Source organism: Heloderma suspectum, chromosome 3 (assembly GCF_057233095.1).
Source record: "Heloderma suspectum isolate Gila_16-S chromosome 3, 16-S_ref, whole genome shotgun sequence".
Taxonomy (NCBI): domain Eukaryota; kingdom Metazoa; phylum Chordata; class Lepidosauria; order Squamata; family Helodermatidae; genus Heloderma; species Heloderma suspectum.
In genome coordinates, this window is record NC_139460.1 from 40,762,583 (window position 1) to 40,781,258 (window position 18,676).

An 18,676-nucleotide genomic window follows, 5' to 3' on the forward strand; every position below is an offset into this window, starting at 1 on the left:
GTCAGAACAAATGTTCCACATAAAAACAAAGTTTTCTGCATTTATCTTGATCTTTTCAACAAGAGTTTAATCAGAAAATAAATTGTAACAGGACATTTTAAATCATACAGCAGGCAAAACGAAGCCTCCATTCTTTTCTCATTCAGGTTTAAATAGCTTTTGTAGATCCTTCAATAGTGGGAATGTATCTTTTTAAGAGGAAGTTGCTACAATCACATCTATGGCAAGAAGAGATAAGCAGATTGCCTAGTTTACACTGCATGCAAGCACAAAGTCTTGCTATAACATCTTAAAGAAATGCTGACAAAGTTTTATTTCTAGAACACCTTAGGACTTACTGTCTTTGTTTCTTGACCTTCAGCATTGTTGGGAGACATTTAACTTTAATCCTAGCCTTTCTACAAGTAGGAAAATATAAATATTTGTGCCTGAAATTAATTGCCTTTCTAAGAGGAATAATCATCCCAGTAGAATTCATAATAGTACTTGGGGTATCTTGTGCATGCTTGTATTTGCTGCTCAGTGACCTTTCCAGTCTTCAGAGGAATGCAGGTAAAAAAAGGCGACCTATAAATAGGATTACCAAAGTTCCATCACTCTTAGGATTATGTTCTAAAATGCTTTAAAATGCCAGGGTAAGAAGAATATAAAGCATATAATGAGGTTTAAATGAAATGTATTTTACCCTTACAAAGAACTAAAATACAAATAACTTAGGGCTGAGGAATGCTGGGAGTTGTAGGACTTTTTTCTGTCTAAACACGCAGAGGATTGCACTCTTAGTTGTCCTTTACAAAATACCTAAATCTAGAAAATCGAGCACTATTCAGTTATCCACCTCTTAATAAAGAAAATAAAGTATAGTGATGTTTAACTTAAAATATGTATGAAGTATAAATTGGCAGCTCATTGAATACGATGAGTTGTCTAAACGCACAGTGAGGTAAAGCATTGTGAACATTAAGCATGCATAATGTACCATTTTTGTTTGGCCTTGGTAGCCAAAAATTATGATCATCAAGCCCTTTTCCCATCTCCCATTTCCTGCCCTATAGCAGGAAAGAATGGTAGGAGGCTTGCTGGCCTGGCCCTGGGTGGCTGAAGTGCCTTGGATGCCTTGGTGATGCAATGGTGAAAGAAAAGAACCCCAGTCTTTTCCCAGCCTGTGAGCTGGAGAGGGAGCTGGGATCACTGTGTGTCAGGAGGCGCCCTAGCGGCCTCTTTTGGTAGACTCCAATAGCCAACTCAAGACACAGACGAAAGGATTCTTTTCAAGGCTTTAATCCTTTTACAACTTAATGACTCTTTCAGATGCTAATCACCAGTGACTAAGCAAGGAACAGCAGAGTGGCCTATGCGCCGAGTAGGCAGTTGATCCCCGTTTGAAGGAGAGTCACTTGAAGACCCTGATCTTATGGGCTAGGGAGAGATCCTCCCTCTTTCCCTTGGGTCCACGGGAGGCGGCCGTTGCTTGTGCGCCAAACAGGCGCTACGCCTCCTTTCCACGCCCTCCATCGCTCGTCGCTCTCTGCGTCTGTGTCGAGTGTCAAGCAAGCCCCGTTCCCGCACTTCCTCACTGCTAGGATCGCTATCTATTTCAGGAATGCCGGCAGGAGGAATCTCTGCCAGCTGTTGTGCCTGCGAGGGATGAGCTCGCTCCTCTCCCACGGATTGCTGCTCCTCCTCAGAATCAGAACCGCTCTGGGGTTCCATCGGCTCAGTTTCTACCCTGACACTGTGCAGCTGCCAAGACAATCCTTGCTCATGTGCCACCCTGAGATCTTAATGATATAGGGCAGGATATAAATGTTTTAAATAAAAATAAAATATATCTGTAGTTCAAGGATGGAAGGAAGGTTGGCATTGTCATGTTCGCCAGAAGGTGGCAGCACACCAACCATTGTGAGTGAAAACATGGAAGCCTCTGAAAAGCAGATGCCAGGCTAATGATTTGGGTTCATGTGGTAGTTCTTTTCTGATGCTGATGGGGTAACACATAGTATAAGAATGACAGTACCTTCAAATGATATGCAAAAAGATACATCAGTCTTGCAACAGATCCAAGAGTTTCTAACTTGTCTGGCCATATGAAAAATACTGGCTAACTTTCGTATTTAATTTCAATGCTGGCAATTTGGAATTGGAAACATTTTTCCAGCTGTGATATTATTTTTCAACATTTTCTTCAAATGGATATTTTTTTCTATGTCTGAGATTTACCTATATTCAAATCTTCAAAAATCTGAAGATGGACGTAATTACTCAGGGTCACTGCAATAAGTGTGATGTACAGTCCAAAGCTTGTACTTATTTTCTTCCTAGCTTTTGGCCTTGTATTTTGGTGTTGGACTGGTATGGGTCCAACATGTCTTAGGGAGCTCCTATGAGGCCTCCTACCAATTAAGCCGATCAGGGAGGCCTTGCTCCAAGTGTTAGCCAGCTGTAAAAGAAAATCAGTTGGGATAAGGAGCATATATAAACAGGCAATAGCTTCAGATAACATGTGCACAAATAAAACATGGTCTGTGTTTAGCTCCTGTACTCTTTTATGTACATTCCAGAATTCTTTCAGTTTGAAATTTGCAGGGAGTGATTCTTTTAGAAATGCAATCCGTGCCTTGTCCCCCCACCTGCTGCCCAAAGCGGGGGGGGGGGGGAATCTGTTCCCTGTTCATTCGTTCTCCTTGCAAATTAAATGCCAGTGCCAAGTATTTGAAATACTTCCCTGTGCAAGTGTAGGGGATCATATGTAGGACCGCGTGTTTTGGATTATGACTTTGGCAAGATTGAAGTCTGATAAATTACGCACTGTAGAGAATACATAAAGTAAAATTGCGCCCACAATTGAATAGAAGGTTTGCATTATAAGGTCTGCATTGTTTTCCTCCTTTAAAGCTGCTGTGCTTCATATTAGGTTCAACAGAGAGAATTCTGGAGAGAGAGCTGTATAAAAGCCATACACACTAGAAAGATTATTCAGGTATAGGTAACTGAGGCTACTTGTTGCAGCAGCTGGGGTCCAAACACTATTTAAACACACCTATCTAGTCAGTAAACTGTCAGGCTGTATCACAAACTGTGTTGTTGTTGTTTTGGAACTCTGCTCAGTTTCACAGCCTGTTTTCCATTTCTCATGAGGAACTGCTGGCTAAAGGTGTAGTTAGAATCTGACGACTGTGAATTCTCAGTTTCAGTTGCATTGTGGGTTTTCTTATATATTTCTCAATTTTTAATTTCTGTAATAACTTGAGTTATAATTACAGATTTCAGTGTAACAGGTATCTTGTTTATTACAGGACAATTTAATTGCTTTAATTTTCAAGGAAACACTGTGCTCCTGTATTATAATTAAAAGTGCTGTGATTTTTTAAATGCTTTTGCTTCTTGTTAATGATATATTTTTTGTTTCTTTTTAGTGGTACATGATTAGCATTGTACATATCTACAATCGCTGGAGAAACAGTGAAATTCGTTGTTACGTAAATGGTCAGCTAGTATCCTATGGCGATATGGCTTGGCATGTGAACACAAATGATGTATGTCTTTTTCATTCTTATATTCCTGAATATATGCAGAATAGCATTCAAAAATAAGCTTCCTTTCCAGAAAATGCTATGAAGGTACTAAGGGAGAATGGCTGTCCCTGAGTCCAAGGAGCTATCATTCTTCAGACATCTTGCTACCATTGGAAAAGGTCTGTTGAGAGGACATCCCATTTCAAGGCCAAACCACAAGATCTGGGAGATACATGTCTGGATCTCCCCAACATGTCTCTTTTTACTTGAAAACTGCTGTGAGAGGCTTCAGTTTTGATCAGAGCAGCAGTACTTGGAAGAGGAAGTTAAACACTTTCTCTGACCATTTTCTGCATTTAAGTTGCCCTTTTGAAATTGTTGTTTGCCTCCTTGTGCAAACATACAGAGACCTCTATGTTTTCCACAGCAAGCCAGTGTCTTCATTTGAGGAGGGGAGGAATTAGATCAGGAAAACAGTGTGAGGAAAAAGGTTTAAGTCTTCCTGCTATGGAAAATGTTTCAGGGAGGGAAGGGTTTAACAGCCCTTTTCTCCAGTGCTATTGCTCTGGTACAATTTGGGGGGAGGGGCTGTGGCTGGTTGCATAAAAATAAAGAAGTAGACATCTCATTACAGGTCTCCCACATAATGTGCCATTTGATCCCAGTTAGTCAAGATTCAAATTGAAATGTAGATCGTGCATTTTTCTAGTATCCTAGAGTTTTTTCTCAGACTTTTCTTTATGCTTCTTATTAATGTCAAAGGAGAAGAGAAACGATCTTTGCTTCATAATAAAGTTTCAACTGGGGTTTAATTTGTAGTTCAGGCTAGATTTATTTGTAATTAATATGCCATGAAATGTTAATCTTGTAATGTTCAAATATATGAAAAAATGTCTGATTTACATTATAAGCAAGCTAGTTAGATTTTTATTGATGTGTAAAGAATTAACTAGTTTAACTGGTTTTAAACTGAAAGTGAAGCAAAAATGTGCATCTTAGCTATAGAGGCAGTCTCCAACAGTGTCATTCTGCAAACCCAAATAGTGCTAGAGGAGCTTCGCATATGCAAGTTGTTGTGTACTACGCATGCGCAACCCATTGTGCAAACAGTTGTGCAAGATAATGCACAACAGGTTGCACAAGCGTAATGCACAACCACTTGCACAAGGGGTTGTGTAAGCATGATGCCCAGCCACTTGCATAGCGGGTTGTGCAACTGCTTGCACAACTGCGCTTATGGAAATGTAACTTTAGTTGGCTTCTCCTCTTGTGTGTAGTTCGGAATCTAATTTCTGCTAGCGCAACATCACTTGCACTAATGCCACAGTTGGATATTTCCCAAAGCTTATTTTTTAGAAAAGTAGTACAATGTGTTTATTTGCATGACTGATTTAAACAGCTTGGTATCCTTGCTTCTGTGTGTCTCTAACTGCATTTTTGTGGTAAATGGCTTCAAATATTGATATATATTTTAATACAGAGTTATGATAAATGTTTTCTGGGATCATCTGAAACTGCTGATGCAAATAGAGTGTTTTGTGGTCAGCTTGGAGCAGTCTATGTATTCACTGAAGCTCTCAACCCAGCACAGATATTTGCAATACATCAGCTAGGACCTGGATATAAGGTAGTGGTTTATTATAATATCAATTCAGAAAAAAACCCCTGTTGAATTAAAATGTATAACACGATCAAACTGTCTTGATGTTTGGAGTCCATTGAAACACTTTTAAATTATAACTATGATTTATGTAATCTACATACTTTTGCATGTATATCCATCCAGTCTCCAACTTTTGCACCAATGTAAATCAACTAAATAGCCATATTAAAGAAAACTAGCAGAATATTGATGAAAACCTACAAGTTTTATATCCTGCCTTTCACTGGCATAGTCAGGGTGGGTAACAAAAGCATGAATGCACCAAACAATTACAGTATCTCAATACAAAGTCATAGCATACATAAGAATCATTCTATGGAAAAAGGTAGAAAATTAAAGGACTAAATTTTGCTTCTCCCTCTGTTTTTGCAGTTAATGATATGCCAACGCAGAGGGACATTCTTAATATTGTAAAAATATTAATAATATTCTTAATACTCTAAAAATGTATAGTAGACTTACAGCGCAATGCTATCTATACATGTTTTATTCAGAAATAGGTCCCACTATAATCAAGTGGAGCTTACTACCGAGTAAGTATGTTTAGAACTGCAGCCTTAAACAATGTAAGATATTAACTATTGTGAAATGGATATGTTGAGATGACAAAACTTTTTAAAGTAGCATTGCATTCATCTAGTGACTTGCTTATACTTGTCAGCAATATTACCTTCCATGACAAATGATTGCAAACATGCAACATGTTATAGTAGCAACTAAAGTGGATAGTTCACTACAGGAGATAAATATTTTTTCTAGTGCACAGTCAGTTGATCAGAAAACAGACTGATGAATTGCTGTATATTTACTGTGGTAACTTTTGATCTTTAAAGGCCGGGATCCAATGAACCGTTCAACTAGTTCTGCACACCCAGATTTGTTCTCTTCTAGCAGTTTAAACAGTAGTTTGTCATATGGCAGGGGGTGTCAGTTTAAGAAGTTATACATCCTACTGGGCATATGCAAGGCCCTGCTCAGCCTAAGTAATCTCTGAATCCCAGCCAAAGGTTTTTTTTAAAATAATTTTTACGGTGTCTTCAGCTCTTTCAAAGTTTAAATGCTCTGTAGCAAATAGAGCTGGGGATGGATGCTGTTTTTCTAAAAATGCAATAAATTGATCAAAAGATACTGTTAGACTCTTAAGGGAAACATGGTATTATAATATTAACTAAAGAAAAATAATCACATTTTATGTATTTCTAGTTCTTTCTGGCACTCTAGAACTTTCTAGTATTTTAATGGCAGGATTTTTTCTCTGCAAGTACATGTTATCTGTCTTGGGCTGAGCAATCCTATGCTTGATTTATGCTGGAGCAGTGCGGATTTGCTACTGCTACACCAGCACAATAGCCACTATATCCTATACAATGTGCACAGTCAGCCCAGGAGGGGAAGTGAAATCCCAAATGGGAGAAAAATGGCATCCTCAATGGAAACACTGCCAGCTCCCACCAGTCAGGAGTGGTAGCAGCACCACCACCCAGATGCTACCCACACATGAAGGGAGCCAGTGAACTCAGGTCGATAGAAACATTCCCCAGGATACCTCCTTGCATCATCACCACACCCAACATACACCATGATTCCTAGACAGCAGTCCTACTCCATTATCTCCTGTGTCGCAGACAGCAACAACCCTGCTACTGTGTGAATCCCCAGGCATTACTGCAGTCCTGTTTTTGAGGACAATACACAAATGGAAGGAAGGAGAAGCCACACAGTACACAGTCCACCTAGCTCTCTTGGCAGAAGGCCTGCAGAGAGCATACACAGCTCTCCTTGGAACAAACTTCAGGACCCACCAAAAGAGCACAGGTTTTGCATACCTAAGGGAAGTAAAGCACACACTGATTAGACCCTAAATAAATATAATATATTTTTGATTGTGGCACAAAAAGAATATTTTAGTGCCATATATAGAGGAAAAATAAGATGTTACCCATATGTAATAAATTTTTAACAGGGCATGTATGTTTTAATTTTCCTTCAAGCAATTTAAATACATTGATGATCCAGATTATAATTACTGCTTGTCCTCCCATGTTATATAAGATCTGTGTTTTTCTAACTATTACAGTGATTTTCTGTCTTAAAATTCTTTCTTTCTTTCTTTCTTTCTCAGAGTACATTCAAATTTAAATCTGAGAGTGATATTCATCTGGCTGAACACCACAAACAGGTTCTGTATGATGGGAAACTTGCAAGTAGTATTGCCTTCACTTACAATGCTAAGGCTACGGATGCTCAGTTATGCCTTGAATCCTCACCAAAGGAAAATCCTTCAATTTTTGTACACTCCCCACATGCTCTTATGCTTCAGGTTTGTGTATATTGATTTTTTCATGTTTTATTGATGGCTCATAAAGCCTTAAACCTAAGGTGGCCACATTTTAAATGAGTTTCAGAACAATTGTTTCTGTAAGGATGCAATTCTATGGGGATGGCTGTAAGCCTCCAAATACGGTGGTTTATGCCATCCAATGCAGATGGTTTATGCCATCTTTGCCTCCACACACTTCCTGCTCTGCATTTCATCTAGGCGGAGTTTTTCGCCTGTCTAGCTGAGGTGTCGGGGAGGGGGAGATAAGGAGGCTGGGGAGGCTTGAGGATTCCATGCAAGCCAGCCTCCCCAGTCCCCTCCTCGTGCCCAGAAACATCCCCTTTACCTTTCCTCCGAGGTTGCTTTTATGACCTCGGAGAGTCAGCCGACGTAGTTCTCTCTGCACTGGCTGTGAGGGGGAGGGGAACTTGGACTCCTGGGTCCAAGGATGGAGCGCTGATTCCGAACTCGGATCCAGGAATCCGTACTATCCTATCCCACCCCACCCCACCCAGCACTATGTAGGGGCCATAGAATTGCTCTCCCTGCTATTAATTTGTGCAGTTTAGTTTCTTTTTCTGCTCTGTTAACCACCAGCTTGTCCTTATCCTAAAATTTCTTTATCATAACCTGTGAATTGATGGTCTTGGTTTTGGTAATCATTCTCTGAACACAGTATTTTCCGGGTGGAGAAAAGAGCTATAGCTCAGTGCAAGAACACATGTTTTGCATGCATACTTTCTCAGGTTCAGTCCCTGGCATCTTCAGGTAGGGCTAGGAAAGACCGAAACCCTGGAGTGTCAATGTCATTCACTGTAGACAGTACTGTGCAAACAGTCCTGAGCTAGATGGAACGATTGTCTGACTCTGCATAAGGCAGCTTATGTTCCTATAATTCTTCATCTCTTTTTTGTGGCAGGGTGTAAGTGTTTGAAATGATGGGTTAGATCCAGATCTAGTCATACTTCAAGTAGACTCATTGAAATCAAGTTGACTTAAGTTAGTGATGACTTCATTGATTGCTAAAGCTATGTAAGTTGTAGCCAGTAAAAGCTGTGGCAAATTACAATTCATGATCTGACTGTGTGTGGTTACTGCCCCCTCTGTCTGCTCCCCAGTAGGCACAGCAGGTGCAATTTTAATTTCTGATTTTGAATGAATAAGTCTGCATACACACACACACGAGCGCTGTCACTGTGAGTTAAACGCTTTCACATCCCTTTGCTTTCAGTGGGAAAGGAACACATGTTTAAATCACTCCCATTAAGATAAATGGGATTCAAAAGAGCTCACCTGTGAGTGGATCATGTCCCCCTGTCCCCCGCATTGGTAATGCATGCTTGAAAGTTGACATCAAAGTAATAGTATAAATACTGTAGTGGTATGAAGGACAGATACAATAAAACTGAGTTTTCTTTTTTTAATGTAGGATGTAAAAGCAATTGTGACGCATTCGATCCACAGTGCAATTCATTCAATAGGAGGAATCCAAGTTCTTTTCCCTCTCTTTGCTCAATTAGACAATCGGCAACTACATGATAGTCAAGTAGAAACAACCGTCTGGTAAGTTTGTTTTGTCATAATACATCAGCAAAACCAATGGGCTTTGGTGGTAATTTTGGATTAGATTTTATGAAAGCGTTGGAGTGTTTTCTCTCACTGTACTGTGCTCTGTCTTTCCTCTTCCCTCACTCTCTTTCCCCATGCAATTTAAACTGTGCTCTGTGATGAGGAAATAGTCTGCAGCCCTAAAATCTAAGGGTGGGGACAACATAGGAGAGGGGGGAGGAATAAAAAGAGGTGGAAGTTCATATTTGGATTATAAAGTACCTTTCCAGAAAACGGCTTGTTCCATGTTATTAAATGCAATTGCAATTTGCGTAAAAAAAATATGAAAGATTAATTCCTTCTTGACATGTAGAGAATTGGGAAAGAATTAATCTTTAGTTATTTCCTAGCATGTCCTTTACATGCCAAAAACTATTGGTGGAAATAGGGAAAAAAGAGTAGTTATTGTAATGACTTGGTATGGTATTTAAGATTTACTGGTAACTGACAAAACTTGTATCTCAGTACTTACTTTGGACATGTGTCATAATGGCTAGTAAATTTTCTATCAGTAAACTAGAATCAAATTTGTCCATCTATCAATAGCACTCAACTGGTCTTGAGAATTAGTAAATGTTAATTTCTGTGGTAAACATCAACATTTTGCTAAGTGACTTTTTTTTTTACATTTTAACAACTCAAGAGAGTTGTTTAGCACTCCTCAGAATAGTTTCTTACATAGAATTGTAGCTGTCCTAAGTGTGTACAAAGATTCTCAAAGGCTAGCAAATGGATATTGATAGTAGTGGAAAGAGAAGACTTCCAGTAATTGCCTCCAATAATCTTTCCATTATATTAATAGAAAATTACTCTTTTGGGTCAGAATGAGGCGCCGTGCATAGTTTTTTTCTTAAAAGCACAGAAAGTTTAGCATCTAACTGTATAGCTACCACTGAGGTTTGCTTTTCAGTTGTGTAGATCAGGTGTAGGTAGGACTCATAGTAAGTAAATATTCACAAGTATTTGTGTTATGAACTTCAGTTATTGGGCAGCATAGAAATGTAATAAATAAGTAAATGATTAAACAGTGCAAAACTTTAGAGAAGGGGGGGAATTGCTGCTTTAGAAATGTCACCCAAGCACCTATTCCCCATCATCCTTCACACAAAAGGAAAGAAGAGATGGGAGATCTAGTTTAGGGTCTTGAGTCTCTGGTGCTCTCTTATGTTCCCTTGAATTATCATATGTATAGCTTTATTGGGAAGGGGAAGAGGCTTTGGATGCTTCCTCTCCTGACCCACAATAGCTGAAAATTGATTGTCCTCTTGAAGGAAGATGGCAATGAACCCACACACATACCCCTCGATTCCTGACAGATGATTACAACAGTGAAGATCCAAAGAAAGGGTTTCCTTCTGTTAGAGGCTTTCTTTTTCTCTCGTCACATTTATTGGTCTTTTAAGAGACATTTTGGAAAGACAGGACCAATATTGGCTGGTAAATCTCTGCAGTCAGACCTTTCCACTTAGTTCCCTACATGTCCAATGGTTATGAGGCGTTGCCCCAGTCCGGTGGGAGCTATAGCCTGTGACACTGATTCTGAGTCAGATGGGGACGCTGTAGGGTCAGGCCTACCTATGGGAAGCCAGAAGCCTGAGAACTCAGTTCCACTCGGCCTCTCACAGGCTTACGATTTGGGATTGGGTGAGAGTCAGGATACTGATATGGCCTATCTTCCACAGCTGGGAGACCTGACCTTGATGGAAGCCCTGCTTCTTGACCAGGGACATCTTCCATGGGAACAGGGCAGCAGCAGGAGGTCTCTGCAGGAGAGGGAGTTCTGGGTTGTTTTTCCTTTAGTGCATCATCAACTAAAGAGGCATCTGGTTCAGAGGCACAGCAACCGCCTGAGAGTCAGGTTTCCCTGCCAGGATCAAATAGTGATCTTTAGCAGTATCTCCCCTGTATTTAAACCAGAGCAACAAGTAGTAGACTTTGCTGGAAGCAACAAATGGGTAACCTAGAAAGCTTCTTGGTTTCAATGGAACTATGAACTTACTTGGCTTTATTCTGTATGTTGAACTAGGGCTGATTGGTTCTTTCATTATGATGCTCAATGTAGTGAGTTTGACACTGGAAGAACTGGCGAAGTGTCAGCCATTGAACTGACACAGTGTCCTATATCTTGTTTGAATGCATAGAGACCTATATAATTTGGCTTAACTGGCAGCTTTATAGTTAATTAGGCAGACTTCTCATACATGCTGGTAATTTACAGCTTCACCTGATGCAGTTTTGACTAGCTGTATGATCTCATTCCTGTGAGAAGAGATAAGTTTTGCTTCTTGTGGGAAGGAAAGCCTCCCCTTCTTCTGAATGTGTGTGTGCCATCCTGTCACTCCTGAACTAGAGAAAGACACCTATAAAATATAGCAGGCTGGTTTTGCTCTTTGGTCTCACTCCATGGGGGAAAACATGCACAACCAGCCCGGAGAACTTTGGTCCTAGGAACTTCTTGTATGCTGTTGATGGGGACCCCTGTGTACCCTCAGCTGTGACAAAGGTGCCAGCTTTGTCAACTGAAGAGATGTGTGAGCTTTCTTTGCACTTTTATTCTTCATCCATTTACTATCAATAAACTGTCATTCCTTTCACAAGTTGTCTAGTTTCATCTTGGTAATCCAAAGAATCCATTTTGACTTGGTACTGAATAGATCAGGCCTCCAGATTAATATACTCATGAACTGATTCTTGTCAAGAAACTACATTATAAACGGTTCACTGTGGATCTTTCTTAGGACTGTAAAGGCTTATAGCTAATTACTAGAATTATTGCAATAAAAGGTATTGCTGAGACTTGTGCCTTGGCTCCGGGAAGTCAGGTTGTGACAATAGTGGTATCTCCACATTCATTTTGTGGAGTGAGATTTGTGTCCGTTACAAATTATCAGTCTCTGGCTCAGATGACAGGATCTGTCACTCTTTCAAGACTTACTTATTTCTGTATCCTTTGACAGTGCTATTACAAACAGTTCTATGTTGTTGGGGATGAGACATGTGTAGATTTTTTCTTTGTCTGTTAGTGATCCTTTTTCGTCATCTGATTGCTAGACTAGAGAATATTATAGAAACCAAGTAAGTTAACATTTCACCTTTTGTGGCAGAATTCATTATGCCTATGCAGACTTCTCTGGCCCACTTTCAAGTGCTGTTTTGGTTAAAATAAGGCAGGGATAGGCAACCTGGTGTTCTCGAGATGTTTTGGATTAAAACTCCCATAGCCACAGCCACCATGGCTGATGAGAGATTATGGGAGTTGTAGTCCAAAACATCAGGAGTTGCCTACCCCTGCAACACAGCATACAGGTTGTGTGGATTAGCTCCTTCAAAGATGGTATCCCTCTTTCCCTTGGGCTGGAGAAAGCAGAGTCCTGCTAGACACTGTAAAAGGAGGCTGTGGGTCCTTATCAAGTCTGCAGCTACTGCCTCAGTTAGTTGAGTGAAAGCACTACCAATATGTGAAGAAGAAAGCATAGAAACCTGAACTATTTTGAGAAAAGATTAAGTGTGTAGAGCAATACGGTCAGTTTTCCTTTCATCGGGGTGATTTACTGAAAACATTTGCTTTACAAGCAGACATTTGCTCACATTCTTTCCTACAGCCCTCGTTTTAAATGGAAAGCTTCTTGGGAGCAGGGACCTGTCTGTGGTGTTAGTGTAGCTCTTTGAGGGACCATGTAGACCAATAGCATATTATTGATGAATGATGATGATGATGAAGATGACAACAATAAGAAGCAAATATTTGCAGAACAAGGTAGAAACATATTTTCATTCTATGCTCAGTTTCTTGGAATCCAAATCATTATTTTTGAGTTAGATTTCAGTTAGTACTCTTCCATACATAGGATGCAGGGGGCGGGCATAATATATAATTATGATATTGTTATCTCTTCAAAAGAGATTTCTAACCAAAATACATTCCTTTAATTAGTAGAGCTTTTGAAGTTGCTGTAATATTTTCTCTGTAATAAAAATGCTTTTAAGAGATTTTTACAGTAACCAGAGACAATAAAGAAATAGGATTATCCAGTCATATAAAATAAACTAAATACGTGTGGGTCTTCACTTCCAAAATTAATAAAATATATTAATTAGTACAAATGATGTAGAAAACCAGAGAAAAATGACAATTGGAGTATTTATATGAGGCTGACAGAAATTTTTAAAAATCCATTATTAAGAAACGTGCATCACAATCCTATGTATCAGATGTACGTTCCATTGTGTTGAGTGGTATTTATTTGTTAGTTATGTGTTATAGGATTGGTAGCAAAACTTAGGGAAGTAAATGTAATTCTTTCAGACTTTTATATTGAGCTGGGTAGATGAGATCTTAAGTATAAGCTAGCAATGAGAAAATCAGTTCAGTGGACCATTAATGGTGTATAATCCCTCTCCTCTTGGCCCTGCATTCTTTCAATCTTCTTCTGGACCTCTAATCTCTTGATGGCAGTAGTCCTCTCACATTTGCATCCTTCCTTGATGCCTTTGATTGATCGACTAAATGCACAATCGTATGTACGTATGCTTAGACAGAAAAAGTCCTACATCTCCCAGAGTTGAATGTCTTTTTTTCTGTCTAACCATGCATAGTATTGCACCCTAAGATACCACAGTGGCTTTATTTTGACAGGGGTGACATAGGTCCTCTGATTGACATAGGTTTAGTCCCTCCGATGTTGGAGGGGATGGGAAAACTAATGTGAATTAGGTATGTTCACTTTAAAATGCAAACCGAATGAAATTCTCATCCATCCTAGTGGTTAATTTTGCTTGTTAGTTTTGAATTAGTTAGAAACTTGCACTAACTGGTTGAGACTTTGGAGTAAATTTTTTAAAAAGAAAGATTTTGAATAAAGGTGTTGGAGCTTATGCTGGTGTCTCAACACTATGGGTTTCTGGACAGTATTGACTATCTAGATCCATTTCAATCAAGTTTCTGGACTGGTTTGGGGACAGAAAAGCCCTTGCTTGTGCTGCTGGACTCTCTATGCTGGGAAATGGACAGGGGAAGTGTCTCTCTGTTGGTTCTGCTGGACCTTTCAGTAGCTTTCTGTTCCATCAACCTTCGTATCCTTCTTGACTGCCTGGCTGTGGTGGTCTATTCCTTAGAAGATTGGTTACAGAAGGCGGTACTGGGGGCCTGCTGCTTGACGCCATGGCTTTTGGTTTATTTCATTCTATTTCACACGTTCTTAATATCTACAGAAAAGTACTGGAACCAATCATCTGGAGATTTGGAGTTAATTATCATCAGTATACTGATGATACTCAGCTATATCTCTCATTTCCATCTCAGCCCAGGGAAGCCATGAAATTCATGAATTGGTACATGAAATCAGTAATGGACTGGATGTTCATTGAAACTTAATCTAGACAAGACAGACATTTCTCGTTCTAATAGGACTATTGATGTAGAGGTGGGGGTACAGCCTGTTCAGAGTACTTTAGGAATGCTTCTAAGTACCCAATGCTCCAGCTGTGTTCTGAAGTGCTTTTGCCCAGTTTAGGTTTGGTCGTCAGCCAACTGTGTCTGTTTTTGAAGAAGGTGGATCTGACATGGTCATACATGCCATCAAGATTGGATTACTGCAACATGCTTTGAAGATCATCTGGAAACTTCAGCTGGTTCAGAATGCAGCTGTGAGGCTTATGACTAGGTTATTTGGAACATGTGACTCAGTTTTTGTATTATCTTCACTTCTGGTTCATCTATGGTCTCATTTCAAGGCCTAAACAGCTTAGGACAAGAATTTTTAAAAGACTACCTCCTACCACTCTCTGAGATAAACTGGGGCAAGTATGATAGGGCCTTTGTTGCTGCGGAATTGCTGTGGAATTGCTGGTCTGAGGAGATCAGTTTGGCTTGTCCCTAATAGCATCGTGTACTAAACTAATAGCATTTTTTTGTTCCTGCAAGCTTTTTATGTGCTGTTTGACTCAGATTTGATTTTTGTCTCTCTACTATTATGTGGATTTTATATTACCTGATGTCTGTTCTCTTGTTTGTTGTTTGTTGTTTGTTTTTTTAATTATTTACTGTTTTTATTGGTGTATTGCTATACTCTGCCTTGGATACCTCAGATAGAAGCAGAAAGGTGTGATATAAATGTTGTTGTTGTTAAGGCCACACAACAGACTTACTCTCACTCTAGAAAAGAGTGAGAGCAACGTTGTATAGTTTAGGCCTGGTTTTGGTTCAAGAACTGCCTTGGTTGCCCTGTGGGATGACCTTTATTGGAACAGAGAGAGGGGGAATGCAACCTTGTTGATTCTCCTTGACCTCTCAGTGGCTTCTGATACCATTGACCATGGTGTTTTTCTGGAGGGATGTCTGAGTTGGGTGTGGGCTTTGCGGTGGTTCCACTCATACTTAGATGGCTGTTTCCAGAGGTGGTGCGTGGGGACTTCTGCTTAATTCCATGGCATTTGTGCTTTGGGGCCCGCAGTGTAGTATTATACTATCTTCACTTGCTCCCTGTTACTTTTCAGGCCCAGTTCACAGCTTGTATCCAAAAGCCTTTCACAGCTTGTATCTAAAGGACCCCATATGTTCCTACCTGATCATCATCCGAGGCTCTGCTCAGTGCCCCACACACTGAGATTTGGTGGATGGCTACTCATGAGCAGGCCTTTTCTGTAGTGGCCCTGAATTATGGAATATCCTCCCCGAGAAGGTCCACCTGGTGCCTACTTTGTTGCCTTTATGGCTCCAGGCAAAGACCTTTTTATCTCTCAGGCCTGCTTGCTTTATGTTTAATATGTGTAATTCTGCATTTTAAAATAATATCTGTTTTAATTTTGGTTGCTAATGTTAAAGTAATACTTTTTAGGGTGTTTTATTATTGATTTTTATCATTGGTTGTATTGTTTATTCTTTTATTATATATGCCACTCTGAAAGCTTCGGCAATATGGGGACTCATACATTGATAGAATGAATGAATAGATTGAGTTTGAGTATTCATGTCAGTGACAAAAACCTTTCATGTTTTGATACTCTCGACACTCTAAGTACTCTTGCCTTTGTAAGATTTTATGTTAATTAACCGCTTTCTGTAAAATACAAGAGTTCATAAAATAACCTTTTGAGCTCAGAATTATCCACATTGTTACATTTGACTTGCCTAAAAATTCATTAAACCTAAGCAACTTGAATGATTATAATAATTGCTGCTGAAGATATTTTTGTCCTCTTGAGAAATCTTAATTAGAGTGAAGTTGAAACTGTCATCCATATTCTTTTTGTCTCTATAGGTCACAGGTCAGAGTTAGGCTTATTATACTGCCAGTCTTACAAATTGTAATAGAATGCATTTGTTTATCTATTTCCTATTCCATTAAGGAAGTCAGGCAGAAAAGTGTGGACTGATAGTGAATATGAATAGGGGCTATTTTTCTTGGGCCCTTTCTGATCCCATAAATGATGCCATTTTCAACAATGAACCTTAAGTTCCAAACTTGTGTTTTCAATTTTCCCTGTTAATAATGTTTAGTGTAGTCTGTATCAATATATTTGATATTTTATCACTAATCCGTTGTAGCAGGTGTAATAGCATTATGACTCTAATCAGGCTGTTCAATTTAATAAAATTTTCCTTAACATGTATTTGAAGTTGCTGAGTGAGGTCATCTTAGGGTAGATTGAAGTATCATCAGTATGCTGATGACACCCAGCAATATTTTTTGTGTCATTGGAATCAGGTGAGGTGGTACAGTTCTTGAACCATTTTCTAGGGGTGGTAATGAGCTGGGTGAGGCATAATAAATTGAACTCACTCCTGACAAGATGGAGGTTCTGTGGGTAGATGGTTCTTGGGTCCAGAAAATTTCTGTATAACCTATTCCAGATTGAAAGAACAGGTACACAGCTTGGAGATAGTCCTTGATCCAGCATTGTCACTGGAGACTGGGTAGCCTTGGTGGCATGGAGTACCTTTTCCCAGCTTTGGATGATTAGCCAACTGTGGCTGTTCCTGGAAAGGGACATCTTGGATACAGTGACCCATGTTCTAGTAATCTCTAGCTGGGTTACTATAATGTGTTAATACCTGGAGTCTCTAATGTGGTGCCCACCAATGTGCCTACTGACACCTCTCTTGGTGACTACTAGCTCCCCACTCCTCCTGAACTTTATTTTGTTTCTTAAGGCATTGTTATTGTTATTATTATTATTATTATTTTAATTGGGAGGCAGGCATGCTACAAAGTGAAGTTTTATCCTTCAGTGTCATCTTTATTTGGATTCAAAAGACTGGTTTGGGGTTTTGGAGCTCAGACCCCACCTCTGCGCTGTACTTAGGTTCTTGGGCAAGTTACTTTTCTTTTAGTCTCACCAGTTTTCCTTCTGAGAAATGATCCCCATAGCAGCTGTTTTGTGAGAGCACTCATGACATTCCCTTACAATCCCAAATTTGCCTACTGAACCAAAAAGGTTGGCGTCAGTGGACATAGTTATATGTGTGAGTGTGCGTGTTTTGGGTGAGTAAGCTATCGCAGGGTGAGAGCGTGGGACAGTTGGGGAGGCTGAATTCCAACCATCCCTTAGGTGAGAGCTGAGGGGTGGGGGCAATTGGCTAGGGTGAGAGGCTAGCCATAGCCTGGAGGACACCTGATGCAATTGTATAAGTGTGGTGTGCTTGAGGGGGAAGGGGAGTAGGCCTATTCCAATTTTAGGTTGATGCTACAGTTTTTACTGGCCTGGGTTCTTGTCTGGCTGTACTGGCCTCTTGTTATTAGTTTTATGTCATTTTAGAGTTGTACATGTATTTAGGTGAATCCCAGGGGAGTGGGGAGAAACAGGGTGCCCCTAATGGAGTAATCTCGGGCAGAGGGAAGTATGGCATTGGGGGTTGGACATGTCAGGTAAGGGAAAGACGGGACAGATATTTGAAACCTGTCTCGTCTTTTGGTCCTTCCCCCATACCTCAAAATCTAGGTTGCCCTATCAGCCCACCCTCTGATCTGTTGGTGCTGCTTTTGAATGCCAGGTCAGTCCATAATAAAACAATTATTATCCATGATTTGATTGTGGATGAAAGGGCTGACCTGGTGTGCATTACTGAGACCTGGGTAGATGAGCTGGGCAGGGTGGATCTGTCTCAGCTTTGTCTACCCGGGTACTTAGTGCAGCACCAACCTAGATTGGAGGGTCGGGCGGGGAGGAGTTGCTGTCATCCATAAGGATTCCATCTCCCTCGGGGAAACCCATCCATCCTAGCACCAGTTTTTAGGGTCTGTACCTTGTGTTGGGCCAAAGAGACAGAACAGGTATGCTGCTGGTGTACCCCCATCCCGCTGCTCAGCAGTCTCCCTGCCTGAGCTGGCTGGGATGGTCTCGGAGGTGGTGTTGGAGAACCCTAGGACAGTGGTGCTGGGAGACTTCAACATCCATGCTGAGGCTATCCTGACAGGACCTGCTCTGGACTTCATGGCAACCATGACAACTATGGGGCTGTCTCAGTACATCAGTGGCCTAACACATGCGGCAGGACATACCCTGGACCCGGTTTTTGCTGTTGGGCAGATGAGGGATGATCTGGTTTTGGGGGGTGTTTCAACAACCCCG

The 18,676-nt window shown here is 40.3% G+C and overlaps 1 protein-coding gene across 2 annotated transcripts in view; it reads left to right on the forward strand.

Annotated features, from left to right (window-relative positions):
* NBEA (neurobeachin) overlaps positions 1–18,676 on the forward strand; it is a 595,906-nt gene that overhangs the window by 78,698 nt on the left and 498,532 nt on the right. For both annotated transcript variants that reach the window (XM_084843013.1, XM_084843014.1), the window contains exons 7-10: positions 3,417–3,536; positions 4,996–5,142; positions 7,301–7,498; positions 8,928–9,061. In XM_084843013.1, coding sequence (XP_084699139.1) covers positions 3,417–3,536; positions 4,996–5,142; positions 7,301–7,498; positions 8,928–9,061 — 599 coding nt within the window. The remainder of the gene's footprint in view (positions 1–3,416; positions 3,537–4,995; positions 5,143–7,300; positions 7,499–8,927; positions 9,062–18,676) is intronic.